This window comes from Syngnathus floridae, chromosome 8 (assembly GCF_059516105.1).
Source record: "Syngnathus floridae isolate MCC-2025c chromosome 8, RoL_Sflo_1.0, whole genome shotgun sequence".
NCBI lineage: Eukaryota > Metazoa > Chordata > Actinopteri > Syngnathiformes > Syngnathidae > Syngnathus > Syngnathus floridae.
Window position 1 is genome coordinate 6,302,344 of NC_142420.1, and position 27,996 is coordinate 6,330,339.

Below are 27,996 nucleotides of genomic sequence, written 5' to 3' on the forward strand. Positions count from 1 at the left end.
AGTTTGCAATGCTGCAACGGCAAAGACAACTCCATATCATGCATCCATACCATGCATGTGGGAATTCTGCCCAGCTCAACCCAGACTGGAAAAATAAGCATCCCTAAAGTATGTTCTCGAGAAGAAATTACATCACATCATGGCTACAAAGGCCATACTTGTTTGCTATCTGCCATGGTGGACACTCTGTTGACTCACTGGAAGATCATTTCCGTGTTTCTTACAAAGGTCCCCATTGTGTAATGTATGTTATACAAAATAAAGTAGGGTTAAATGACGTAAGCGGGTAATAGTGTAAACAAAGTTGGCTACACCACATCTACACAACACAGTTTGATCTTTACATCCAAAATTTTAATTTAGTCTCTAGCTCAGAAACCAACGCCAAGACCCAAAGAAGTGCATCTCCGTTTCCATGGTAGAAACTTAATTAAAAAATGTATGAGTTCAACTGTGTCACAGAAATTCATTAATATGCTATAGCAGGGATGTGATAGAGAATATTATTCCGATGCTTGATCTTATCTCATCTTGAAAGGCCTCGTTCTGAAAGTAGCGTTGAGGACGGGTGACGTAAAAACCGTCTCACGTTCTAGTCATATGTTTATTCTGCAAACAAATACAATGTGGCTCAACCTCTGGCATGCTTTTGTCAGTTTGTCAAATATTAGAATTTTAAATGTCATTCAATTTAATCTCTTTCACACACGAGATAAACATATTCACATTTTTTACCTTTACCATCACTAAATTACTAACTCGTAACCCCCAATTACATAGACAAGTTAAAGAAAATAGTGATAAGACATTACGCATGTGTAAAACCTATTAAATAGAACTACATCCCACTGACAAACTCTATGGAGGAAAAAAAAGCTGTTAATCATAATCACTTGGCGTAAGCGAGTGCTGCGCTGACGTCAGAGGCAACTGATGTCAGCCCCAAAGCTGCAGCTCCTCCTCCAGTTCAAACATTGCGGACTGCAGGCTGAAGGGTACACGGCTGATTGCACTGTATATAAATGACCTTGGGCTTATGTTCATATCCTCAATACAGCCATCTTTCATATGGTCATTTAATGACGACAGTGGAAAAAAAAAAAAGAAAATAAATGTGGTGAAAGACAGGACACGGTGGTGTGACACAAGTGGAACAACAGATGGTAAGACAATGTGTGGCTGCAGAGCGTGCTTCCTGTCTGCAGCGACACACAATCGGCACACAAAAGCGCAAATGGTGTTTCTCAAAGCCGCATAAGCCAAAACATGGCCGTCTGGTGTGAGAGAGGCCTGTCAGAGTTGAGGATGGAAATCAAAGCATTTCCATCGTGAAATCTTTAAAAGCACAGGAAAAATGTAACATTAAATCAGAGATAGAACGATTGTTGATTAATAACAGCGTGTTTAGCTTCAGAAATATTATGATATCATCAACTCAAAGTTAATTTCCCTTATATTATAGTGGAGCACAACAAATATTTAGTTGTTCATCCACTACTGATAAAAATCAGTTAGCATCTTTTTCTTTTTTCTACTATGATCCTTGCTTCTTTGAATTTTCTGGCAGGCTGGATGCCTGGTGGCACTATGCTGCCTTTTGAAGGTCAGTGTTACAATTTAATTGGATTCGTGGAAGACACATAAAAGAGCAGTACAAAAAACATATTGATAATTTTCCTTTTTATGTGTGGGGTTGCTCAACATTTTTTTTTTTTTGAAAATGTATCACTCCAAATTTAAGACGGTACCACCCCAGTGACAATCAATTGTGCCCCAAAAAATATATTACTATAATTTTCTCTGGAAGAGTAAGGTGCATATATCAACACATTGTGATTAAAATCCTGACACATTTACAAAAAGACTTTTTGTCTTTAAATGAAACAACCTCAGAGGGCCAATCTGCCTGCGAGTCACGTCCTATAACAAACAAGGTCACACCATCATTTGGATTACATCACAGCGGACATTCGTCTTTCACGGCTGTCATTAGTGACGCCACCTCATAACCTTTAAGCACCAAAGTAACCACTCTGCTTTACTATGTTGACTAGCGTAGTATATTTTGTATAAAATCCAGTTAATGTACCTGCCACAGTATAGAAAAAAGGAACCCATGCCAACTGGATCACAAATTTAAACATGACAGCCAACAGTGATGACATCATCACTGACATCAGCTCCCAGCATGGTATGGCATACAGCAAGGGAAGATAAAGAGGCTCTTTTAATTCGGCATCCTGTCTCATTCATCACATGGTGTTTGGCTCAGTCTGGAGGGGAAACATTTTGCAAAGCAAAGAACAATGTTGGCTGTTTTGAGAAAAGATTTATACTAAGAGGAAGAAGGAATTTTGATCTTTGGCCTAGATAAAACAAGGCAAAAGCTGTAATGTGTTCTCGGGTTACACACAAATCAAACTTTGTGGAGGTATGGCACATGTTCAAATAGGTACAGATATAATAAATTATTATTATTAAACACATTTATTTATCATTGTTAACAGTCCATTTGAATATAAGCCAAGGTGACCAACCAACCCCAGAGAAAATTGCACTTATATTATCGGAGTCGACAAAATCTACTGTATTTTATGACATTTGACAAATGGAAGAAAAATATAATGACATTTTTTTTATTTGTAAAAACAACACGACTAGATTTCTGTCTTGCTTTTGAGCAACAACATTGCAGTCCAACAAATTATGCCAAGCAAAAGTTGCCCAAAAAAAAAAGCATTGAAACCTGGTAGGTAGAAGCTCTATTTTCTGCAATACACTGAGGATACACACACACTATTACACACACGTCTATTACACACTAACATATTTATCAAGCACCTTTGCGTCACTTCGATTTTGCCTGCGTGGAGTTGACTCTGCATATCGTTATCGAAACTAAGCAAATAATCCTTTGTACACCTTCAACGGGCAGCTGAGGAAAGACTGAAGAATGAAGAAATACTGAGGTTTGGTTCACTGAAGGGTGCAAGGGGGGAATTCGGACTGTGGTTTTGCTTGGAGCAAAAAGGTGGACATCGATGCAGACTGATAACAGAATTCATTCGTGTGAGGGATGAATGGTCAAGGTCAGCGACAGGATTCAAGAACATAAACTAGGATGATGAGACAACCACAAAAAAAGTATAGTTACCAACTTTAGTGCAATGACCTTTCAATGACCTTTAAGAACAATGTCCTCATTTTCCTGGTGAACAATGAATGAATCTTAATGACCGAATTTGATTGACGTCTATTGTTTGGCCCAGGCTCCAAATGAAGGCAACGGGGAAATGGATGGATGGACAAGATCAAGCGCATTTAAGATGTTCTTTTGTCCCATGGCATTGCTTCCAAAATCCCACTGATAACCTGGCCATGCAATAAAAACATTTCACTATGGTCAAGAGTGAGCTTGTTCTTGGTTGTGTGCTGCCATCTTGTGGCAAAATGAAAACAATCTACAGTGCTCCAACTGACGCAAGCATGACGGCGACCCAGAGAGTGGCGCTGTGGTTCACTTTTTCTAGCTACTATAAATTATCACCAGAAGAAGAAATACTCAATCCGGGATTTTTGTGAAATCCAGTCCATGTCTTCCGGGTTCAGTCAGAGCCACTCCATGTGTCGTGGAAAATCTATGCCACGTTTCACATCTCTTTCGTAGTCTCTCAAGTTTCACTTCGGTAGTGTGCTTTGTGTTGTCAGGCAGAAAGACACACACACTAGACTACCGAGCCGGCGTAGGATCTTGTCGCACACTCGCCTTTTTTTCCTCCCAATTTTGTACATTTATCTGTTTTCCTAACTATGTCGGTGGTGTGTGATTCTGGATTCTCGAGCGAGGAGGTGTTAAACAGCCGCTTCCCTCTCCACCGGGCGTGCAGAGATGGAGATGTCGGCGCCTTGTGCTCCTTGCTTCATACAACCGCGAACCCGGCTGACCTCACCGTGGAGGACACCTTCTACGGCTGGACGCCCATACACTGGGCAGCTCATTTCGGAAAGGTAGCGAGACACTTTGGAGAGTCGCCTTTATTTACATTTCTTTTCGTTTCTTTTGGGAGCGAACTTGGCGTCTTTCCCGAGCGCGCCAAGCTTTCTCGGCCATTTCCTGATGTTCGCTTCCTCGTCTGTAGCTTATGTAGAGTATAAGCCGCCATACTGGAAGCAGACAATGGTGCGCGGTTGCCGTTTGTTACACGCAAATAGATTTCATTTTTACTCGATTAATCTTAATGATCATTTTGGACATAGTAGCTTGTGGATTTTGGTTTTCACGAGTGATCGGAGCGAAACCTACATAGGATTTAGCTAACTAAAAATGCCGTTAAGCCTCAGTAACACGTATCACGTTAATACCAATGTGGACATTTTTGCAGGTTTTAATACATCACAAGTAAATAATGCCCGTTTTGAGATAGTGTATCTTGTGGTCTATAAATAAAGTGTTCACGTTCACGAAGGGCTTGTATTCATCCAGCTCATCGGATCCCGGAATAGATTCAATAATTAAGCCTTAAACAAATAACTAACAAAGATCCACTTTTGCCTTAGGTTTTTCTCCAATCATTGTTATAATAAAATATTCTGGGCTCAAGGATGATTCTTGGCAGGGAGAGGCTTCTCCAAACAATTTACACAACTGTAGTTTTATTTTTCAAAAGAGTGATATACATACATTAATCAGTGGTTGGGGGTTGCCTCTAATTTAAAAGGATAAATACCTAGATGTTTCCACACCAACACTCAAACAGCAGCTGTTTGAGCAACCCTGTCGGACCGATTAAACATCTTCTAGGACAACCAAAACAGTCCAGTTGTGATAAATTCAATGATCTGCAAAGATCAGTTCATCTGTTACTGTAAGGAAATTGAAGAGGTGCCAAAAGTAAACAGCCTACTATGCAAATTAACTGGATGGGTGCACCAACCAGCTTTTTACCTCACCTGTCAGTGTGAACAATTAAATGAATAATTCTGAATTCTTTGTGTCTCCCCAGCTGGAGTGTGTGATGCGTCTGGTACAAGTGGGCTGCGGCGTCAACATTGTGACCTCCAAGTTTGCCCAGACACCAACTCACATTTCAGCATTTGGAGGCCATCCCCAATGCTTGTTATGGCTCCTACAAGCCGGCGCAGACATTAATAGACAGGTGAGTGATCAGATGAGTATGCACACTAGACACTGGAACGATAATAGAAATAAAACTTCATTATGAATGTCGAAAAGCATTGCTGCCATAAGGGAGCCAATTGAAGGCACTCGTGTTTCTGCATGAGCTGCATGAGATGGTGGGATTATGGTTTTATGCACTGCTGCACTACTTGGAGAAATTAGATTAGTAGGTCACAATGACATAAACATGCCAATGTCATCATGACACACAGTGTGCAGACTTTCATTTCAAATAACTGGTTGTCCTGTTTTGTGGGCTAACCAGACAACTTAAAGCGGAGGCTTCAATTCCTGTCTGCTAAACAGTTGTACTAGACTACACGCAGTTTGCATCGCCTGGTATTTCATCATGACTCATTCGTGGTGTGTGTTTCTTTCCCTTGAGCACACACTCCCTTTTTCCTCTGTCGCTCTTTCCCTCTCTGGAAAAAAAAAAGGAGAATTAGTGCACTGGTTCAAAATCTGAAAGGAGAACTGTCGAGGCGCTCACTCTTGTTCTATCGAGTCCAAACGTGTTTCTATGTTTAACTGTGAGCTTCTCGGTTATCTCTCAGGACTATGTGGGCGAGACGCCCATCCACAAGGCTGCACGTGCGGGCAGTCTGGAGTGCATCAACGCTCTCCTAGTGCACGGAGCAAAAGCTGAGTAAGTCCTGTGGTCAATGTTGTGAGCTCATCTCTTTTTTTTTTTCCCCCCTCCATCCTCTCTTTGTCTAAAACTCTGGACATGACGTCTTTACAAGGGCTTGCCACCAAAAGCTGAATTAGAGCAGCGATGACGTTCGCAGGGTAATCTTTAGGAAACATGCTCGTGGGAGGAATGAACCTGCTCTGTCTAAGATAGCTGCACATAGAGCGACACGGATTAACGTGACTGTCTCGGGGAAATAAAATAGCACCTGGCACAGCACATCTACTGAACAGCAAACCTGTATCAGGTTTTGTGGTTCCATGTTCAAGCTGTCAAAATAATTGATTGATTCATGGACACCGAATCGATTATTTCAATGAAGTTAATCGACGACTATTTTAATAATTGAGTAATTGAGAGCCATTTTTTTAACTTGAAATTGGCCGGAACCTGTGATTTCAGCCTCTCAACAGTAATTAATCTCCGATTTCAAAGTCCTTTACAAAAGTAAAAGCAGACTGATTATAATCAGTAAAATCAGTAAAAAATCAGTCAAAGTATAATCAATAAAAACGATAATTATTGTTTGTGTTGAATCAAAACAAAACATTTGTTAACATCTGCTTTTGGAAAATAATGACTGAGCCATGTTTGAATCCGTTTTAAAATAGTTAGTGAGTACATGAATCTCTTTTGTGACGCAAATATATTTTTTAAATCACTTAGAAATACCAAATAACTGTAAACAGTAATTTGGTAATATATAGTAATTAGGATTTTGTAATCCACTTCAATGGAAGATTAAATTTTATCCAATTAATCTATAGAATAATCGATTCTAAAAAATAATCCAACCAGTGGCCAACGATTGAAGCCGTATTCTTTATTTTACCGTTGATGGCGAAATGTTCAATTTGGTGGTTCGCCCTTGAAAAGGTGATTCATTTTGTTCATCTTTGAAATTGTTTATCATTGTGACAATTCTCATCAAATTGCTCCTTGTGTATCTAGCAAGATTACAGATTTACGATCGTTTTTATTTATACTCAATTGACCCTGTATGATGTGAGCTAGCTATTACTGAAACCGATCCCAACAGCTTTGAGTTTAAAGACCACCTTATTTGGTCACCGGGAACACAAGGACAGTTTGATGAAAATGTTGATTAACTGTTCTTAACTTAGTAGGTCGTGTTGCATGATATTTGTTATATCTAGTGTGTTTTTATTTAACGTTTATTTTGGTTCATGTTTTACATACAGTTTTAACTATATGACCAAATGCACATTGCACTTCACTAAAAAGGATTATTTTTTTTTAAAATACCAAAGCTGCATTGCATTGTATGAAACTGCATAAAAAGGTAAAAAAAACAAGGGTAGACTCTGTACGCGTAGATAAAATTGTTGGTCTGTTAATGAAAGAAAAACCTACAGTGGTCAGACAAATACTGAAATAATAAAACAATAAAAAATAAAAATGTAATTCAATTAACCAGTGAAATTCAAACTGCTTTTGAATTGTGGTGAAACAGAATTATTTTAAAAATAAATGTCTGAAACAGGCTGGAACAACAAAATGACAAACATTTTGCTGCACAACTTTCCTCCCATGGATGTTCTATAGGATTTAGATCAGGGCTCTTGTTTGGCAGTCTTTTCTGATACTGGACAGCACATTTCTCCCTAGAAGACCTTGCTAGTCTTGAGATCTCATTCTATCCTGCGCTGATTCAAGAGATCCTGTGACAGATGTAGCAAAGAACATAACGGGGCATCAACTATGTTTCACTAAGGGATGGACGGTGTTCTTTTCTTGGGATGCTTCATTTTTGCACCTGTGATGTGCCTTGCCAAAATATATATATTTTTTCCCCCTCTTATGTCAGTACTACTTCGTCCCAGAAGCTTTGTCAATTGCCCGCATGGAGTTTGACAAGTTACAGTCTTGCATTTTTTTTTGCCATTTATTTTCAACCGTGGTGCTCGCCTTAATTTTTTTGCCTCATGGAATCCAAAGGATGGTGCGATATGACACTGATTTCACCCTGACTTTGGAGTTCACTTTTAGTTTCTCTGGAAGGGCTCTTTTGCTACCATTTGTATAATCAGTCTCTGCCTGATAAAAGAAAAATTGAAGACACCTTTGACGCTAATCGGAGGACACAACTTGGTTGAACATCAAATTATTCTCAATCTTCTCTCGGAGGTAATCATTTTTGCCCTGGCCTGTTATAGGAGTTTGTTTCTTAAAATAATTCTGCTAAACCACTATTCAAAAGCAATGCTTGATTTTTATCAGTTAATTTAATATATACTTTAATATACGTTTGACAAGTTGGTCGAGGTATGTATTAACGTAGTAAATGACAAACCACCATTTACTGTTACCGCAAGAAGTGAGGTTCACATACTTAATGTTTACCAGTCAAGAATAAAAATAGTCAAGAAAGACTTGTTGAAGTCTGTTGTTATAATTTTTTTTTTATGTCTTACTGTCTGAAAAGTTGTGATTCTGTTTCATTCATAATTAAATCTTTGTTCCTGGCTTAAGACTAAATAAAATATAGAAATAAAAGAAAATTTAAAACATACCACTGTAAGGAACTTGAATTTCCATCTACAAATAAATATTACGATCCTGTAAATGTTCACGTATTATAATTTTAAGTGGCATCCCCTTTGAAAATTTGTTGTTAATAGTAACCATTAAATGGTAGTTTCTCAGGCTAATCCCATTTCCTGCAGTATTATGTTCTGTTTGCTTCGAATGTTCTGACTTCTGAGCCAAAATAGCAAGATCCTAAATAGCATATTTCCTGTTTATGTCCCTTCTAAAATTATATTTGACTTGCAGTTTCATACTTTGGAACGGGCTGTTGCTAATTGTTCCAATGCCATTTGACGTTGTCCTGAGGTCCAGAATTTCCGGGGAGCTTTCATGTGTGTATTATTTAGGTTGTTTAATTTATTGAACAAAAAAAACCCCAAAAACATATTCTTGTAAATGTGTTTGAGCAAAATATATTTCAAACCTTACATATTGTAACTGTTAAACAAACATTATTATTATTATCAGTAGTAGTAGAAGTAGTAGTATGATTATTATCGTTACTATTAATATTGTTATATTATTATTATTATTCATATTATGATATTGTTGATGAGCTATCATTTATGTCGTGTTTGTAATGATAAAGAAAATGATTTGCTTTGATTAACAACACAGTACAACCCTTCAGAGATTCAGTGGTAACTTAAAAAAAAAATCACATTAAATTCGGATCTTCAAGTTTTCACCAAGCATTTTACTCTACATTGAGAAATATCTTTTCATGGCACAAGAAACCCCTGGTTGGTTTGGCTTCACCAAAATTAATACATGCTCTATTTCTTGTGATGTGCATTTGGTTATTACCTGATGAGTAAATGTATAAGTGATAAAAATGTATTTTTTCCCCTTTAGATCACAGATTCTGTCTTTAGTCTCTACTATGAAGTTTATTATTTTAAGTCGGGGGAAATTTTGGGGGCGCATTTAAGAGGGAACCTAAGGCAAGCATTTTAGGTGGGAATGAGGCTCATGACAAACCAAATACTAAATATTATTGCACTTCTTAGATACACTACATACATCAAACATATTAAAGAAAACACGCTTAAGATAAAATAAAATGGTAAGTCGTTCTAGAACAACTAAGATACTGATCAAGCCAACCTGCTATTTGCAAAGCATTACGTCTACTTTGTATAAAAATGTTTTGCCTGTCAAAAGAGTCAGTCAGCATGTCAATTTACAAAATGCAGTTCCACTTAAAAGTGGACATGCGATTTATAATAAACAATATTAAATATCACAAAAGCATTTACTTTTTATTAGTTTGATTCAAACAGTGCCCACAGAAGAATTGATCATCTCCGCTTCTTTGGATGAATGTCAGTCTTAACATCTACTCAGATGTTGCTTTGTCTGTCCTGCGTTGTCGAGCCATCCTCTTGAACTCGCCGAAAGACGAAGTAAAAGCGTAGACAAAAATAGAAAGACCACGTAATTGTTAGTGGAAGCCATTTTAATCCCTCTCTATTCACACACTTAAAATGTGTTTTCTTTTGTTCAGACAAATAATGTAAGTCATACCTTAAAATGTCATTTTGTCGACCAATGCGTCTTAACTAACAATTGTTAATGTAATTCTGAATGGGAAGGGGGCATTTTGCTTTCTTGGGGATCAATAACAGACCCCCCTGGTCCTGCTTTTAGGCAGTAAATCCCTAATGTTAAAAAAAAAAAGGAATACATTTGTCGCGTACTTGAAGAATGGTGATGGATTTAAAACCTCTCATTTTTTTAACCTCGTTGCTGCTGAACCGATCCAAAAACTCAACATGCATCACATTACTTGTTGTCTAACTTTATAACTTCATATTACTGATGACTCCCATGACCCCCTCCCTCCCTCCCCTTTTTTTTTTTCCTCCATAGAGACTAATCTCCATATCCCTATATTTGAATTTGTCATGAGCCTCGGGAAGTGGCAAAGCAACCCGTTAGCAGGAGACAGGCTACTGTTAGGCAAGTTTGAAAACACAGAATAGCGATTTAGGGTTGTTAGCGTTGCTAAGCGCCATGTACTCACCTATTAACTGTGTAACGGTAACAATCATCCTGTGCAATGGTTATTTATTTATTCACTGTTCTGTCACTGTGTCAAATATTTTAACGTCATGCCAAGAAATGTCTTAATTTTGTTATGTCACACTATTAACCTGATACAATATCCTGTAATCCTTTGTCACCTTTTCCTTCATGAAAGTGACAATAAGTGACAAAAAAAAAAAAAAAAGACAAAAGTTTGCTCACCTGTTAAAACAGAACCGTCCATCTTAATTGTTTTGCAGCCATTGAGTTGGAAATGACTTGGTTTTTTCAAGTAATCCTAGAAAGGGGGAGAATAGACACTGCTGAGTCTGCCCCGTTCCCTGGGATAGCCGCACTGTTGTGGCATTGAGTGTTCTCACTATCGCTTCCTATCTACACACTGGCAAACTGTTGAGGTATTTCTTGCGGTGATTGGTTTTAATGCTAGGTTTTGATGTCAATGAATCACAACTGAAATTTTTTTTTAGACCTGCATGCTTTGCTTATTTATTACCCATGATTGTTCTTGTATCTAGCTTTTGTCTTTATTTTTAGCTTATTTACTTTTATTCAATCTATTATTTGTTTTTGTCAACTAACCATTAGGAGCCCTTTATATGGACAGGTTTAATCACGTGAGTCCCATGTCAAAGCACTAGCATGACTTTAGGTTGCCTCTGGGAGGTTAGACGATTAGTTAGCGAAGACATACACTATGTACATAGGACTGAAAAGCAAAGCATACCAGGCATTCAAAAAGAATTAACGCTTCCCTTTTGAAATGAAAAAAAATGGACCGATGCACACTAATGATGTCACGTCTCACGAAAGGAATACGTCCTTGCTTTTTTTATTATTTTTTTTATTTTTAATCCAGTTTTGATAGTTTTGTCTGCTGAAGCACCAAGCATACTTTACCGGCATTTAAAGACTTTCAAATTTGCCAAGAAATGTTATGCCTGATACTGAGCAATAAAGTAATTATACAAGACCATAATATGCTCATTTTTACTCTTGATAAGCAATAAAGCTTTACAACTACAACCTGTTCCAGTAAACCAAGTATTTATTGGATCATTGATGAATTTACAATAATTAGTGACTGAAGTCAACTGTTGGCAAAAAAATCTTTTCATTTTCTTTTTAATTTGGAAGTATAAATCTGATTGATAAATCAACAGAACAGCTCGACTCCTTATAGGGAGTGCCTGAGCAATGCTTTTAAGGTCATGCTGATGGAATTAGTGCTTGAAGGCCTTAGTTGGAAATGAGCGGAGATTTGAGCTGACGTCAGAACACACGTTATTGAACGGCTGCCCTGTCGCCCTTTTAAAGGGTCAGATGATGGTTTAATCCATGTTGTGGCTGTTTGGGCCTTTATACCACCGATACATAGTTTAAAAAAAAAAAAGTCATTCTATAAAATGAAAAATGTATTCCTTGACGTGAGACAAGTACATTTACATGATCACAAATCTTCATACAAATGATCTGATTGGATAAATGTTTTGGAAGCGTTAATTTGAATTGGGGAGGCGGGTGATGTGCCACAAGTTATTGTGTGATTTTTTTGTTTTAATTATTATATTTCACAATGTAAAGATATTTAATGTGCACTATTTCTCTAAAGGTTTCTTATGACACAAAGATATGATGGAAATGGCTGGAAAGTTGTCACATTGTGGAAGTCGATGCCACTTGCTTACAGTAAAACTATACAACAGTTTGATTTTGAAAAAAAAAAAATTATCACAAATGAAATTGAAGAACTTCTGTGGGGTGATATAATCGCTCCATGAAAATGGTGCCTCTCGCGTAGGAGCTGCATCCTGGCACTTTTCCAGAACCTCCATTTAGTTGACAAAGACCTTTTTGTTTGCGCTGAGAACACATTACGCACTGTGATGACATTCACACAAACAAGTGCAGTATTGTTTTGTAAATGGAGAATTCCGTTCATTAATCTCGAAGCGACCCGGCCTTTAGCTGCATTTTGTTTTCTGCCAATTAAGGGAGCTTTCTCTTTGTCTGCAACTATATTCCATTGGCATTGGATAATTTTGGAATAACGATGGATATTGATTTTACTGTCGAGTAACATCCATTCCACAATTGACGATGATCCAGCCCACAGCACTGCTTGTTTGATCTTTTCTGGCATTATGAAAGTCTGCTGCAAAGAGGCGCGATTAACACAAGTGTGAACAATGCACACCACACACACACAATCTCAGATGTTCTTCTGGGCAATCTTCAGACCAGACCTTTACCTTGAAAGTTCTCGTATACTTGTCGCAAACACTTTAATTTCAGTTCTTTTCAATGGACTTACCAAGAAGATATGTCTTTGATACTTGGCTCATCCTCGGGATGTTGGACTTAGTATCACGGAGCGATTTTGAAATCCAGCCTTCTCGACTTTGGACTCATCATTCTCATTTTCAGCAACTATCATCTGTAGCATTTCTACGTTATGATACTTCACATGCTCTTCTCTTCTGGTGCACTCCATACTTGAATTCCTTGCACGCATTTGGACATGAAGGTGATCTTGTCCTTTTTCATATTAGCTTGTCTTTCATTTCGAGAGCATTGGTCACCAAGTCTTGGGTTCCACGACGCTTGATCATCCACTCTCATGTCGGATCGTTTCAGGTAAACATTCTAAAGAAAATGTATCATATCCATTGTTTTAATCCCGTCTCTTGGCCAGCAGACTTCTTTTTCATCGGAATATTTGAAAACATTCAGTTCATTCAAACGATGATGCAAACGATCCAAAAGGGATCCATCATCTGTCATGACAACAAAGGCGATTTAATTCATCGTTGTTCATGTCTGTGTGAGTGTTTGCTTGTTGAGTGTGTTGCTGTGTGCGTGCGTGTGTGTGTGGGTGGGTGTATGACAGAGAGTGAGTGTGTGTGTTATGTTTTCTTTTTGTGTTCAAGACAACATGCACTAAGTCCCACTGACACCCAACGTTTCCCATTGTGCAGTGTAAGGAATGCCAGTGGGCTGACCGCCGCCGACCTGGCCCACGCGCAGGGCTTCCAGGAGTGTGCTGAGCTTCTCGCCAATGCCCAAAACTTTCAACAAAACATGGCTCAGTTCCATAATGGGGCCTTTCTTAATGGCACCAGCCAGAATGGGGGCCACACACACCCCACTATCCAGAGCCGCAGCTTCTTCAAGGGCATACCCAACAGAAAGAGGTCATTCGATGGCCAGGAAATCAACGCGGTCAAGAAGGCAAGACCTAATGGTGAGTCCATTTTGTGCTACAATCTAAATATGTGTCTGGGCAGCGTAAGGGAAATCAAAATCAGGCCACTCTCAGGGTGAATCCAAAATTAATTTGCATCAAGTGTCTAGCAAGCGCTTGTAATTTTGTGTTTGTTGAATTAATTTGCTTCAGGTGTCTGGCAAGCGCTTGTAAATTTTGTTTTTGTTTGCCCACGTGTTATTGATACACTCTTGACTTTTGTTTGTGTCTATTTTAGATGTTTGTACTTTAGGATTTTTTTTTTTTTAGTGAATGTAAACAGAATTTCAGGGGACTTGAAAAGTGAAAACGTGCTAATAGAAGGAAATTAGACTAAATCAAATGCAGCACTTGGTACATGTCCAACAATCAAGCCTAATGCAAAGACAGGATTAATTGATTTAGATTGACCAATGTTCATTTAAATAACACTTTTGAATTTTTTACATCATAGTCGCTTGTCTTTAAGGATGACTTTGAGGAACTTGAGTTTGCTGCTCTGCAGCAAACAGCAGAGGGTGCCATTGATCAAGTTACCAGTTGCTACATTTACGGGTAGGCTTAGAAATGGATATTCCTAAACGAAATCATGAATTTGCCCTCATAGGTAAAGGAAATGTTTGCAAGCCAATCCTTGCAACAACATAAGGTAGTTTAATGAGACAGAGTACCTGTTTTGGAAGTTATATTGCGTGTTTATATAATTTGTACCCTACTGTAGCTAAAGAAAGTTAACTTTATTGTGTTACTTTTGTTTACTGAATCTAAATAACTTGATCCCCCTTACTTTTTTTTTTTTTTTTGTCTTTTTTCCCTTAGGCGCTGGCAATGCATTCGAACTGCAGAACGGCAACGGGCCTCTGGTTGGTGCTGGAGAGTCCCCAATGGAAAGCATGGAGTTGGCGTCTACTGTGAACTCAGGTGGGCCAGGACCCGTTTCATTGGGGCTGAATGGGCTTGCGCCAGCCAACGAGCCAGGGCCTATGGATCAGTGGGAGGACCAGGGGGGGCGGGCCACCTCCAACCCCGCAGCTAAAGAGCTGGAGGTCTTCAATGTGGCATCCATGCAGACTCCTTGTCGTTGCACTAATTCGTACGCTTATTTGTAGAAAGGTCGCGAGTGTGTGTTGTGTGCGTGTGTGTTGCCACACATTCTAATAGTCACATTTGTGTTGTATATATTTTGCTATTGTTAAACTATGGCTTATGGCAATTGTTTGCATCTTACATGGATTAAGCAAAGTAGAAAGGTGTGTGTGTTGCAGTGTGCGTACGTTTTTCTACCCTCCTGTATACCTGATTTCGAACAAGATTTTAAAGCATTTGTCCAGTTATACTGTCGGTTTGAGAGTTAAAAAAAAACTTATTTTGCACATTTTTATAGGACATTGGCAGATAAAAATGGTTGTTCCCTGTCTCAGTTGTTAAACAGTGTAAAAAATAACACTGTCCTTGGTTATTAGTCTTAATGGCAATTTAAATGACTTTGTTCACAACAGTCAACTAACAAATTTACTGTTGTATCCATTTTTGTTGTGGCTAAGGTGTTGAGAAAAGTTTAAAGGGAATTTTATAATCAGTTAGTTGGCCCAAGAAAGTTTGCATTTGTTTGTATTGTTTGCTAAGAAAACAAAGCCTTATTGCTTGAGCTGATTGTGGAAACAATTTGAATTGTTTCCTTATTGCATTTAAATTTGTTTGGGATTTTGTGTGTCAGTGTTGATCAGGTGTAGCTTTGTAATTAATGATGTTAAATCATTAAATGTTGGACAATTTTATACACCGTTTTTCTTTTCTTTATTTCAGTAATTGAATCTATGTAAAAAAAAAAAAAAAAAGGGTTGACAACCTTTGCTCTGACTTGGAGCGCAGCGGTGGGTTATATTTCGAAAAATTTGAACCTGTCAAAGCGGTATCTAGGAAACTAGTTCAGCGTGTCATGCAGCATGCACAAATCTGGTTGTGACCTATTTAGAGGCAAGTCTAGGCTTGTGATTTGCAAGATCACGTCAGGGTCTTTTACAATTTATTGATCACGGTACCACATGCCCGGTGTAACCTAAATCTCAAAGTTTGCAGAGGACTTCAATGACCGAGCGGTTTTGAACAGGTCACCTCCAGAATTAGGTCTGCATTCACCAATGATTTATTTGCACATGCTCTTGATTGTTTGTCTTCTCCCTCCCAGTGTCAGTTGGCATTTCCTCACTTGGTCACTGTCAACCGCAGCTTCCCTTCGAGCGCGATTCCACTGCAGTCTACACGGGGTCACCCGAGATCAGCCAAGTGGAGCACCAGAAGTCTGTTAAAGCGGAGCAGTTGTATGACCACGCCATCTTGAGCACCATGCTCCTCTACCATGGAGCCTAAATTTAGATGAACAAACTGTTAGCCTAACATTTCTTCATTTGCCTTAAAAGCCATTGAGCGGTGGGCCGCTAGTTAATGGAATCATTTCCTGTTGTTAAGGGCAGACCCAGTGTGGCAGTTTTCTTTCTTTGTGTATGTGACGCTTGGAGAAGTGGTTCCTGGTTTAAGTTTTTCACGCGATTGTTGTTTGTATATATTCCTTCGTAAGTAAGCATCTTTATTAAAACACTGCCAACGTCCAACATGATTTGAGTTTGTTTTGTATGAAAGTATTTGAGGCCACGCTGTAAAGGAAAATAATTTAAAATTTGTACAGTATTATAAGACAAAAGCAGTAAATTCACAGTATTGCTGTGTAAAGGTGTAAATTCCACCTATTTCACATTGTTCCAACTTTCTTTGACTTTCTATCTATATTACAACTTTAAAGAAATCCGTTTTCTAAATATTTGTCACTTTTTTTCTTTATATATTCTAGGAAAATTGCAACTTATTCCTCGTGATAATCTTTCAATATCTACATTCTATTTTGTCAAAAAATTATAACCATTTTTCTCACGTCGTGACTTTTGGCTTGCAAAATTAAAGGCTTGTTAAAATTGATTTTTATGGTAGTGTTACTTTTATGTGTAATAACCCTAATGATAATATATTATCCAGAGGTGGCCTTTACAAACGTTTGTTCTTTTGTACATAGCTTTAATTATCTTTTATCTTTCTTGCATTCTAATTGTAATGAATCATTTTCCCTTTGGGGCAAAGGTTACACCAAAGTATTCTTTTTCAATCTCCCCAGGGCGAAGTCATCTATTTTCTCCTGTTCGTCGAATTTGTAGGCAGTTGGCTTCATGAAAGCATACCCAGACTGTGTCTTTAAATAGAGCGGATGGGGCTCGCACACCCCGGTCTCACGTGTTTGGCCCCCGCAGCGTCGGTGCTCGGAGCCAAGTCACCTGTCTGGAGCAGGCCCGACCTTCACCACCACATCACAGCACAAACACCACGTCATAGACGCCGCGCCCCGTCGCACACTACCACCTTACTAAACAGGGGAGAATAGAATCACCCCGTCACACAAAAATTGCTGGTGTGTCATTTAAGACTGGTTTTGAAGAAACTGACTTCAATATGTATGTTAATAGGCAGGTTTGTGTCTGTATATATATTTAGGGCGAGATATTTAAGGCGGTTATATGTCATATATTTTCAGCACCCCTACTAGTCATTGACATATGGTATCTTCAATTTAAAGGGGCTGGACTAAACCGACCGGATTTTAAGAGAAAGACAGGAACGAGAACTTCGACGTTGGCAAACAAGGATGTTATGAGACGAACGTTAGGGGCATAAATTCAAAACGTTCTCACCGAAACACGAACGATAATACGAATTAAATAGTGGATTCATAAAGTTGGACCATGTCCACGCCGGCTAGAAGGAGACTTATGAGAGATTTTAAACGGTGAGTTGATTTTTCTTTTGCGTGTGAAAAACGGCTAACATGAGAGCGAAGTCGGTCGAAACCCGAAGCACCAATGTTGTTGTTCCTATTATCCATAATCGACATAGTCATATTTTAATTTAGGCTAAAAATTTGTTATATAAATTCAGTAAACAACGCGTTAGCCGGGCTGCTTGTCGAACAAGTTTCGTACGAGCTAACTCGAGCTAGTCGTAAGCCAGACTGTTATGTATTGCTTGACCAGTCTATTTTTCTTTTAGTTTATGTCGTCGTTTACGTGTTCTTTGGAAACTCTTAACATTTGTTAAGAACTGAGTAATGGCGGAAGCTGTCAGGGAACGTGTATCTTTTTTTACCTTTTAATTTGCGAGTCAGTCCGAAGTAAAGTGCCTTGTAAACGTTCTGGTGCGTTTCTACATGAACTTTTTAAGAACACTTACCACTCACAGGAAACTAGATGAAGTGAATTAGGAAGACTTTTAATTTTCAATGATGCCGTCAAAAAGAAGAAATTGTTTTTTGTTATTTGGCTGTATAGTCTACAAGAGGACCCCCCAGCTGGTGTTAGTGGAGCCCCATCAGAAAACAACATCATGGTGTGGAATGCAGTCATTTTTGGGTAAGCCTGAATGCATTGGTACCTTGATTTAGGACTTAAATCCAGCCTCAACAAAGCTTGTTAGTCAATTTACTAAGACAGCGGTTTCTTGGTTTAAGAGCGACTTGACTTTTCAAGCTCAAAGCTTATGAAAACCTCATAAGTTGGGTCACCTAGGTCAGTTTTGTCTTCTTTAAAGCCTGAAATGATGAAATTGTTAATACACAATTGTCTTGTGTTTCAGCCCCGAAGGAACTCCGTTTGAAGATGGTAAGTTTGATTTTTATGCTGAATGACTGACACCTGAGAGTTTGTTTAATAGATGATTGACACATTAACCAAATCGTTATTGTCTTTGTTTTCTCTCAGGTACATTTAAACTCATTGTCGAGTTCACGGAAGAATACCCCAACAAACCTCCCACAGTGCGATTTGTGTCTAAAATGTTTCATCCTAATGGTAAGAATATTACTGTGCTCTATTTTGTCTTTTTATCCTAATGGTAAGAATATTACTATGCTCTATTTTGTCTTTCCGCAATGGCTATAATACTCCTTATTTGAGAAAACAATCAAAATATAATTTATATTTCAATTCTCTTCCACCCCCTCTACAGTCTATGCTGATGGTAGTATTTGTTTGGACATCCTCCAAAATCGCTGGAGCCCCACTTACGATGTGTCTTCTATTCTGACGTCCATCCAGGTAAGAATAACCGGATATATCTTTGCTGGTTGACACACTTAAAGCGAGCCAAATAAGATGGTGTCCATTTTTGTTGTCCTGCAGTCTTTGCTGGATGAGCCCAACCCCAACAGTCCAGCCAACAGCCAAGCGGCTCAGCTGTACCAGGAGAACAAGCGCGAGTACGAGAAGAGAGTTTCAGCAATCGTAGAACGAAGCTGGCGAGACAGTTGACCTGGTTGACGATATGGGTCGAGTACTAGAAGACCCCTCTCCTCTCACCTTTTTTTTTTTTTTTTTAGTTAACATTTTATGCACTTTACCTTCAATGTCCCTTCATAGGATTTTATCTTTTCTTGTCTGCCAAGATAATTCTTTTTTTCTATATCTACAATTGTCGCACATATTCCCAGCATTTGTGCTGAATCATGCCTTGTTTGCGGGCCACCATTTTACTATGATCACCTTTAACATCCCCGGTGCTTCTCCGATCACGTCATTTTTCACTGAGAATTTTGCCACTGTGGGCACCCAACATTGTTACGCTATCTCTTCGTTGTGCTGTGAACTCTTTATTGCATGCATGACACAGTGAGCAAATTTTATCTCCTCCCCCTCTTTAATACTCATGTATATAAGAAACCTGCATCTGAATATATGTACAGATTTTGCACTGGTTGTCTCCTCTGTTGTTTATTCCCAACGCTTCTCGAGACAAAAGACAAATTAGTCATCTAAAATAGATACACAATAACCATTTGGCATAATTCTTTGAGTAGCTAATTTTAGACTTACATTTGCTTTACCAATCCCTTACTGCATTATGTAATGTCAATATGACCACAATTAACAGGCACATCCAGAGAGCGTATTGACCATACTAAATACCACAAAAAAAGCCTGTTAAAACAATACACTTAAGTTTATTAAAAGATGATTTATTTGTTCACACAGTTGACTGGGAGTTGCCGCATGCAAATAGATGAGTGCAGGATGTCTGCTTAACAGATGTCCATTGTAAAAGGATGGGGAACCTGTGAGCAATTATCCAAACCAAACCGTTGAAAGAACATTGACCCAACAAATGTTCAATAGAACAAATTCCCCACCCTTGCTTCAGAACAATGCCCTGACAGATGGGATACAGTCTTAGAAAAATAACTATTTACAGAACTATTCTGTAACACAAAACCTAGTTGTAATAATACTAATGTTGACAAGTGTCTTGGCATCCGGGGTCAGCTACCTGTTGTACGCCCGCTCCTTCTTGGCTCTCTCTAAGGCTTTGTCCATGGTCTTCTCATTCTCGCCTCGACACTTGGGGCAGTACCACTTGCCTTTGGGCTTATGATGGAGGCCCACGCAGGAAAAGTGGAACCATTCAATGGGACACTCGTCGTAGTCGCAGCCGATCATCTCGCCGTAGGACACCTGCTCGCACAAGCAGTACGTGGGCTCGTCGGGGTCGATGGGCAGGTCCGGCGGCGACACCTCTCGCTCCGACTTCCCCTTGGACCTCTTCTTCTTCTTGGATGACGTCTTTGCTCTCTTCTCCCGGGACGCTCCGGCACCGACGTCCTCAGTGACGTCTAGGCCGCTGTAGCTGTCCCTGCTCTCGCCATTCTTTTGCCGCCTGGAGCGCTTGCCGCCGGCCTTGTCTGCTCCTGTTGAGCTTGGCGCGACCTCTTCGCGCTTCTTGTCGTGGTGGCTTGTTTTGCTCGGGGTGGTGGTGGACGAAGACGACGACGAACTGATCATGGACGCCGCCGCGGTTGCCAAAGATGCCGGCATAGTGATGTGACTCTCTGGAACTTCTTGGGAGGAGACGAGCAGTTCGGAATGCCAGTCTAACTGCCGGGTTCGGTTCTCCACCAACTCCACCTGGAACAGAGTATGTTTAGGTCGCATCAAAAAAGAAATCTTGAATTCCAATGCCCTTAATTGCATATAATTTAAAATGTCAGACTTGGATGAAATTTCAATTAATTCAGTCATTCCCCATCTTAAATATGTAGTTCCTGTATTGTAACACACCATTTGTCCAGCAATTTGAATCTTCTCATCTCCAAGCTCCTGACTACGGATCAGCGCCCTCTGGATGGACAATTGCAGCTTGCGTCTCTGGGGTGCATCCGATTCCTTACGATACCTTTCATATGCATCCTCAAGTTCCTTCAGAACATCTGGGAAAAAGAAGACAACATCACTGGTTAGTGCAAGTGGATTAATGTCAACGGGGAAAAAACAGATGGCCTAAAACCCACTCACCTTGATATCTGGCATCGATTTCTTTCATGAGGGACACACTTCTCTGCAAATCGAAAGGCAGTGACTCCACCAGCTCCAAGTACTCTTCCACATAATTGACAACAACATGGCCAGGGTCGCCATTCGTGGCGTTCAACATTGTGCCTCCACTCTTAACACACCACCTGAAAGAAAATGTGTAATTTATGTGCTAGAGAATGTGTAATTTATGTTCTCCAGCAGTTAACAGTATTATAATAATAAACTGCTCAGTGTTTTTTTTTCCCTTCTTTTTTTTCCCCCGTGTACTTATCAGTGATGAGTTAGCGCGTCCAGCAGTGACGTCTCGGTGTGTGTGGTGATTAGCAGCTTGCCTCTTCGGTGAGTTTACGTCAACTATGTCTAATGTTAATTTGACGAGTTAACGTTGTTCATGGCAACCGGTTTGAAGTCTTACAAGTTGGTTAGTGAACATTCAGACATGTTGTTTAACTTGGAACGTTTGCTTACACGCGTTTCGTGTGGTCTGGCTAGAGTCAAACTTAAGAGTCAAACGTTGGAGTTGGGCTAACAGAGTCGGTAAAAAAAATCTACTTTGTGCACCTAATGCAACAATTGTCAAATCAATAGATACTTAATCACAGAAGTTAGCACATCAGATCTTAAAAATCTGAACGTTCACGTGTTTTTATTAGTCGGGAATTTGCAGCTAGCGTGACGTTTTATCAATGCAAAACAAACAACCATTGTATTTCTATCCCGCGGTTACGCGAATTGAAAGCATGCCTACCTGTGCAAGTACGTATATCGGTACTTTTCTAATCAGTTTTGTGCTCTTAAAGTCAAATAATGAGCTTGATGAAATGTTAACATCAGTCGTGCGGTGGGTCGGCGATTGGAGCAGCTAATGCTAACAGTGAGCTCGAGGCTAGGGGTAAATTTGCGCATGCGCGTAGCGCCTCGAGCGACAACGTCAAAATCATTTCGTTGGAATTATGCGTAACTATTAAAGATGTATTTCTGTTTGACGTTCGATTTACATTAATGATGATAATACGACTAAATATGTAGTAGTGGTCATACAATTGATCCGTTTACGTACGAAGTCACTAATGCCACCTAGCGTCGAACATTGTTTTTTTTTTTACATTGTAATTGTCACGTAAACTGACTCACACAAAGTCGTATTTTTATTTTTGTCATTAAAAAAACATAAATTACAACTAATTTCATGTATTTATCCACCACATCGGTGTCCTGGGAAGACATTGAAAACAAAGTGTTGAAAGGTTGCTTATGTTTACATACACAAAGAGGTATAGTGCACACATCTTCAGCCTTCAGGAACTTTTATTTTTCACTAACCCTCACCCATTTCATTCTTTAAAATGCAAGTACGTAGTTGGGAGGACAGAATGAAAATCAACCAAATGGCTTTTTTCTTTTTTTATACAGTGTCGGTTTTCATCTTTCAAATAATTTTTTGAAGACTGGACCAATCTCATGGATCATGTCCGAGGTGGTGGTGGATCTGCCATGCCGCTGGAAGGCTTGTCTGTTGCACTGTCTGGTGAGTGAAGAGGCTCCCATCGCTGCTACCACCGACGGGTTCACACTGCAGTAAGGCAACAAATACATTTTTTTCACTGAATAGTCGAATGTTGTAGCTGAGCATATGATCGCCACCATATCAAATTGAACTCGAGTCTCATCCATATTTAATGCGTAATACCAGCAACATGTCCTATCGGGTTTATGGAGCACCCACCCAGTGATCAGTCCTGCCTGAGAGGCAGTGTGGGCCCAATGTGCCAATACACCAGCAGCTCCAGACAGAAGATCACCTTGTCCTCCGCATCGCCTCCCACTGCCTTCTGTACTGCACGTAACCACTGCAATAACAAAAAAAACAAGGTGACACATCACTGACAAACACTCATCCAACGGTAGGCTCAACACACACCTGTGCTACCATCCGCAATGAGATCCTTTTCTCCTTTAAGTAGAACGGTGATGTTGCCCATGGTTTCGCTTAGCTGCAGGACGCTACTACGGTGATCAACGCTGTCCACGGCTTTGTGTTGCTGAGATGACAACACGCAGATGGCATTAAAACACTTGTGGCGCCGACTTGAATATGTCACGTGGCAAGAAACCCACCAGCGTATCGTACAGTCGCGTGAACTCCATGAAGTTGGGCGTGATGATGCCCTTCTGGTAGCCATGAATAACAGACGGCTGCTTTGTGACCAGCCATAAACCGTCCTGGAGAAGGCAAACAAAGAAAAAGTCACTGACTTTTATAAACGCAAGATAAAGTTGACCTAGACAAGTACTCACTGCATCGATGATGATTGGAATATCTCTTGCTTTGGATTTCTCTATCACCTCCTACAAGGAAGAACTACATTATTTGAGGAAACATACTGTTGATGATACACTTGGTGCACTAAATAGTTGTCCTCTTATACAAAACATAATTTAAATGCATCTCGTTAATATATAAGCAGGTTTAAAATTTGACACAGTAGCATAGTATGAAATGTAAACTTTCTGAAGAAGCATTAGAATCAAACGGTTTGTAGTATAATTTTAGGAGGCAAAAAAATTTAGCACATTTGGTAGTTTATATAGCACAACATAAATCTTCCTCTTCCTTTTGTCAAGAAGTTGAAAGGTTAATAAAATTAATTTACCAGCTCACCAATGACTTCCCTATTAATTTAAATGAGGATGAATTTCATTTTTTTTTTAAAATGTGTATTTTTCAAGTCAAATCCTTTTCTGCTGCAGTTACGTTAGCAGATATGTGATGCATATCAAATGTTTTATCCACAATAGAAGAGAGTCTGATCTGATGATATCCAATTTCATGCAGAGTTTTTTTGCCTATGATGCCATGCCATGATGCATATTCGTATTGTGTCACTTGAGAGAGGAAAAAAATCATAATTGCATTACTTAAAGCATGGTGAGTATAATCAACCTATGTAACAGAATCCCCGGCAAGTAAAAATGTTAACGTTAACATCCTCAAGGAGCTCTTAGTTCAGTGTTTGCGTTAAATGCATGCGAGTATACAGTACGTGCCTTGGCTGTTTTTAATAAAAAGTCTTCTCTGCCCAGACCAGGTCCCACCACAAGGCTGTGCAGTCTCGGGAGCCATTTTTCTATCTCCTCCACCGCGTTTGGGCTGTCCCTTTTCAAGGTACAAACACAAACACAGAAGGAGGAAAGCAGGAATAATCATTTAAGAATTGTAGTTTACTTCATACTTTATTATACAATACTGAAAGTACTGAATCTTGCACTCGACAAATACCCCATATATTTAAAAAACAACAACTAATAACTAAATGAAGATAAAGCATTTTTGAAAAAAAAAATTACAATCACGCAACCTCTATAATTGAACTAAAATAACTGAATAAAAAAGTCAAAACAAAATGGAAAGTAACTAAAAAAATTCACAATTCTAAAATTATAGTAGCTATGAAAAAAAAAATCAATTTACAATATCCTATGGATTTTTTTTTCTCCAAGACAAATCAGATTTTCTGCCATCTGCTTGCATGCTCATTTTACACAAATGGTCTACTCACAGGACAGGATGAACTATGAGCTCAGGGCTGTAGGATTTGATTACAGCTGCAGCGTCTTTGGTGCAGAACACGTGAGACAAGTCAGCACCCTGGGGACCAGACAAAGACATTGCACCAACATTGCATTTTGTGCAAAAATAGACAGTGAGGCATTTTGTTCTCACCACTTTAAGTGCAGAGATGGCAGCAAAGTAGGGCGCTCCAGTGTATCTTGAAGGTAAACAAAGCAGCATTAGAGGCCCAATTCAAATGTGATCAATACGATGCAATCTGAAGCTGGTGCGCGACATACTCTTGGCATCCGCCGATGATACCGATTCGGCCATCTTGTCCTTTGTGCTTCTGGCTGGACAACGGAGGGACTATCTTTTTCACTAGAGACAGGACGTGCTCCTCCATGCCCCCGTCAGAGGTCGGGGCCAGGCTGTAGCGGCGCTCAAACACTGCAGTAATAAAACAGGGCTTAAATGCTGTTTGGTTTAAAATATAGGAAATCTGTACAAATTTTTTCTTAAAAAAATACACCAGCAGTGATAAAAAGAAAGAACAGCTCATTGGTTCCCAACTTTTTAAAACAACTGAAAAGTTTCATTGTCAAATCTTAATAGCTAAAAGGAGCGTATTTGAATGATTAGTCGATTGATTGCTAAGAATTGTTGATTTTGTGGAACAGATTACTGAATAATCGTGTCTTGAAGGAACTGAGGCAACATGGATTGCACTATTTGAACATGATTTGAAAGGTGTAAAACAACTTTCCATTATTTTCTGCAATATTAAAATAATATCTTAATTTTTTTCACCCCATTAGGACATCGCCTGTCCAAGGAATTTAATATTAGCCTTCATACTTCCACACATACCCAATCTGGATTGATATTTGTTGAATGCTTTCTTCATGAAAGTGATACGACAAATCATCTGTCAACCAACTGCGGTTACACCTCCCAAACTGGATTGCCACCAGTGAACAATGGAATCCCACCAGTAAGGCAATTTAATCTTATTGTTGACAAACTGGGGAGAATTAACATTAATTTATGTCCATGAGTAATCTGAACCACTTCACCCAATTAGGTTAATTGATTGATTGATCATTTTGAGTATTATTTTATCAGTGTAGGTTAATGATAAACCAGTGTTCTGATTTACATACAAATTTATTTTACTGCATTGTCATGGAAACGGAACTTTGTTGTCCTTTAATTGAGTTCCTTGCAGTGGGGGCAATGCGATTTACTTTTTATATTATCTGATGTCACACTTGACTATTCACATCTGCGTCGGCTTAAAGGAATCATAACAAACAACTGCAATGTATAAATATGTGTTTGTCGACTCGCTGCCGTCGGAAGGGACCTATGCACTCCATTTTGCCTCACTTGCATACAATCCACAATCATTTCTATCCAATCAATGAATAAGACTATTCTTATTAAACATTAAAAACAGATTACGGTATAGGGTGTCCACAAAGTCTCTTTAAATTGAATCATTCAGAAACAATTCCAAAAGCATCGAGTGAGCTCCTCCACAACCTTCTGACTGGACAGGTGACAGCCCCACTAATACCTAATGGCTGAGAGTCTGGCTTCAACAGCTGAGCCTGCTTGGCAAAACTGTCCGTTGGGGGTGAGGGCTGGCGGTGCGTGCGCGACGGCAACGGTTGGGAGAACACCGAGGCATGGGTGGGCACGCCGGTTTTCAAGTGAGGAGAGTGCGCCGCTCCCGAGCCCGGCCTGGCGGAGGAGATGTTGGAGAACATCTGACCGAGCATTTGGAGCATGTGCAGCTCCCTGGCGTGCTCGGCTTCTCGCCGGTTATCCTCGGCGTGCAAGCGGCGCTCCTCCATGCGATAGAAGTTGTCTTCAGCCTGCGAGCTCTGCTTTAGGAACTGTTCCATTAGCCTCTCCATAGGGAAGTTAGCGCGCCGCCGCCGTCGCTGCTTGGGTGTGGAGACGGAGCAGTTGGCTGCCAATTGGCTGCTGTTGGGAGGTCTTTCGGCTATACCTGAAGGGGACAAGAGACATTAATATGCATGTAGCAGTCCCCGACATTTGGTTGCAGAGTAGCTAGTCAAAGTGGTCATCCACTAACAATGCTGTTACCGCCAGGATAAATGTATCCCGTCACAATAAGCATTAATTTTGACGTGGAACAATGAATGGATGTGCACTTACTGTTACTGCCCACTGTGACTTTAACCGGGATGGGAATGGGAATACTGGGATACTCCAGCTTGACTTCAGTCTCAGCGGGGAAGGGGCACTCTCCAGTACTTTCGGAGTAGACGTCCTGAGCATCCTCCGCATCCTCATCCAAGCCGTCCACGGCCTCCTCCCCTCCCGGCCCACCATCTATGAACTCTTGGGGGTCAACGGCGGGTCGATTGCTCAAGATCCTCTCCATGGTGTCGTAGAACTTGGCGATTTTGTGATATTGCCTGTTGTTGCGCAGATTGCCTTCCTTGGCGAGCAAGTATTGTCTTTTGAGGCTCTTAATCCGCACCCTGCACTGCTCCGGCGTGCGCTCGAAGCCCATCGCCGCCAGGCGCCGGGACACGTCGCGGTAGACGAAGCTGTTGCGGAAGTTACCGTCCAGCGCCTCCTGGACGTCCTGCTCACCCCAGATGTTCAACAACGTCCTCGTCTCCGCGTCCGACCACAAGAAACCTCGCGTTGTGTTGTTGAGCAGCATAGTCGAGCCTCGAGTAGTTGGGGATGGATGTGGCTGGCCTGGTTCTCTACCTATGAGTCGTCTCCAAAAACCTCTGACGGGCTCGCTTTCCGACCGTGCAAGTGTCTTAAAATGGTGAAAGCGTGCGTATTGTTCAATTGAAAACGCTTTGCACGTCGAATCTTGGTCTTCTAGCTAAACCTTGCCATGTTTACCCCTTTACGTCGGTTGCAAAAATGCCAAAGCTGGGAAGTTTCACCCAAACTGAACAAGGACCAGCTTTCCAAACCAATCGCCGTCGTTAGCCTCATTTTGGCGAATTTAACAAACTGACCTCTGATCGGTCCTCTGAGGGAGACGGTCTGCGTCCACCCTCTGGTTTGACTGGTGTCTGTGGGGTCCTAAAGACCACCAGTTCACATTTGCAAACGAACAATAATGGGCGTAAGCTGTCAATACTTTGATAAAACAATGGATATAACAGAAAGAACGCCACAACACGGAGATGAGAATACGTTAAACACAAGGTCTCACTTTACCTTCTACGTTCAAACAGAACAATGTTGCGAGAATCGACACAGTTACGGTGACAAACAAGAAGGCGATCGTCTGGACGGGCTGCGGCATGTCGTTGCCATTCATTGTTT

The 27,996-nt window shown here is 40.1% G+C and overlaps 4 protein-coding genes across 9 annotated transcripts; 2 read left to right on the top strand and 2 right to left on the bottom strand.

The window, feature by feature from the left end:
* The first annotated feature begins 3,590 nt into the window (after positions 1 to 3,590).
* On the top strand, positions 3,591 to 16,322 carry ankrd10b (ankyrin repeat domain 10b). Of its 6 annotated transcripts, XM_088382855.1 has the most exons (6): positions 3,591 to 4,008; positions 5,004 to 5,156; positions 5,734 to 5,825; positions 13,445 to 13,710; positions 14,530 to 14,631; positions 15,905 to 16,322. In XM_088382855.1, exons 1-6 carry the CDS (start codon positions 3,811 to 3,813, stop codon positions 16,078 to 16,080), a joined length of 987 nt encoding a protein of 328 aa, XP_088238981.1. In that variant the 5' UTR covers positions 3,591 to 3,810; the 3' UTR covers positions 16,081 to 16,322. The 6 variants fall into 6 exon arrangements, with proteins under 6 accessions (XP_088238981.1, XP_088238980.1, XP_088238977.1 ...); XM_088382854.1 differs by lacking the exon at positions 15,905 to 16,322 and having other exon boundaries at positions 3,594 to 4,008; positions 14,530 to 15,488; XM_088382851.1 differs by lacking the exons at positions 3,591 to 4,008; positions 15,905 to 16,322 and having other exon boundaries at positions 5,120 to 5,156; positions 10,709 to 13,710; positions 14,530 to 15,488.
* Positions 16,323 to 17,348: 1,026 nt separating this feature from the next.
* ube2al (ubiquitin conjugating enzyme E2 A, like) lies at positions 17,349 to 19,497 on the top strand. The gene is made up of 6 exons (XM_088382858.1): positions 17,349 to 17,542; positions 18,081 to 18,161; positions 18,385 to 18,410; positions 18,510 to 18,599; positions 18,757 to 18,845; positions 18,930 to 19,497. Exons 1-6 carry the CDS (start codon positions 17,499 to 17,501, stop codon positions 19,056 to 19,058), a joined length of 459 nt encoding a protein of 152 aa, XP_088238984.1. The 5' UTR covers positions 17,349 to 17,498; the 3' UTR covers positions 19,059 to 19,497.
* A 249-nt stretch (positions 19,498 to 19,746) lies between these two features.
* On the bottom strand, positions 19,747 to 22,019 carry ing1 (inhibitor of growth family, member 1). The gene is made up of 4 exons (XM_088382856.1): positions 21,862 to 22,019; positions 21,093 to 21,256; positions 20,859 to 21,007; positions 19,747 to 20,705 (listed from the first exon to the last, which is right to left on the bottom strand). Exons 2-4 carry the CDS (start codon positions 21,229 to 21,231, stop codon positions 20,067 to 20,069), a joined length of 927 nt encoding a protein of 308 aa, XP_088238982.1. The 5' UTR covers positions 21,232 to 21,256; positions 21,862 to 22,019; the 3' UTR covers positions 19,747 to 20,066.
* Positions 22,020 to 22,243: 224 nt separating this feature from the next.
* Positions 22,244 to 27,882, bottom strand: naxd (NAD(P)HX dehydratase). Its single transcript, XM_088382849.1, has 11 exons — positions 26,854 to 27,882; positions 26,246 to 26,683; positions 24,966 to 25,116; positions 24,838 to 24,883; positions 24,674 to 24,762; positions 24,162 to 24,270; positions 23,412 to 23,462; positions 23,232 to 23,336; positions 23,035 to 23,155; positions 22,840 to 22,963; positions 22,244 to 22,686 (listed from the first exon to the last, which is right to left on the bottom strand). Exons 1-11 carry the CDS (start codon positions 27,368 to 27,370, stop codon positions 22,536 to 22,538), a joined length of 1,902 nt encoding a protein of 633 aa, XP_088238975.1. The 5' UTR covers positions 27,371 to 27,882; the 3' UTR covers positions 22,244 to 22,535.
* Positions 27,883 to 27,996: the final 114 nt, after the last annotated feature.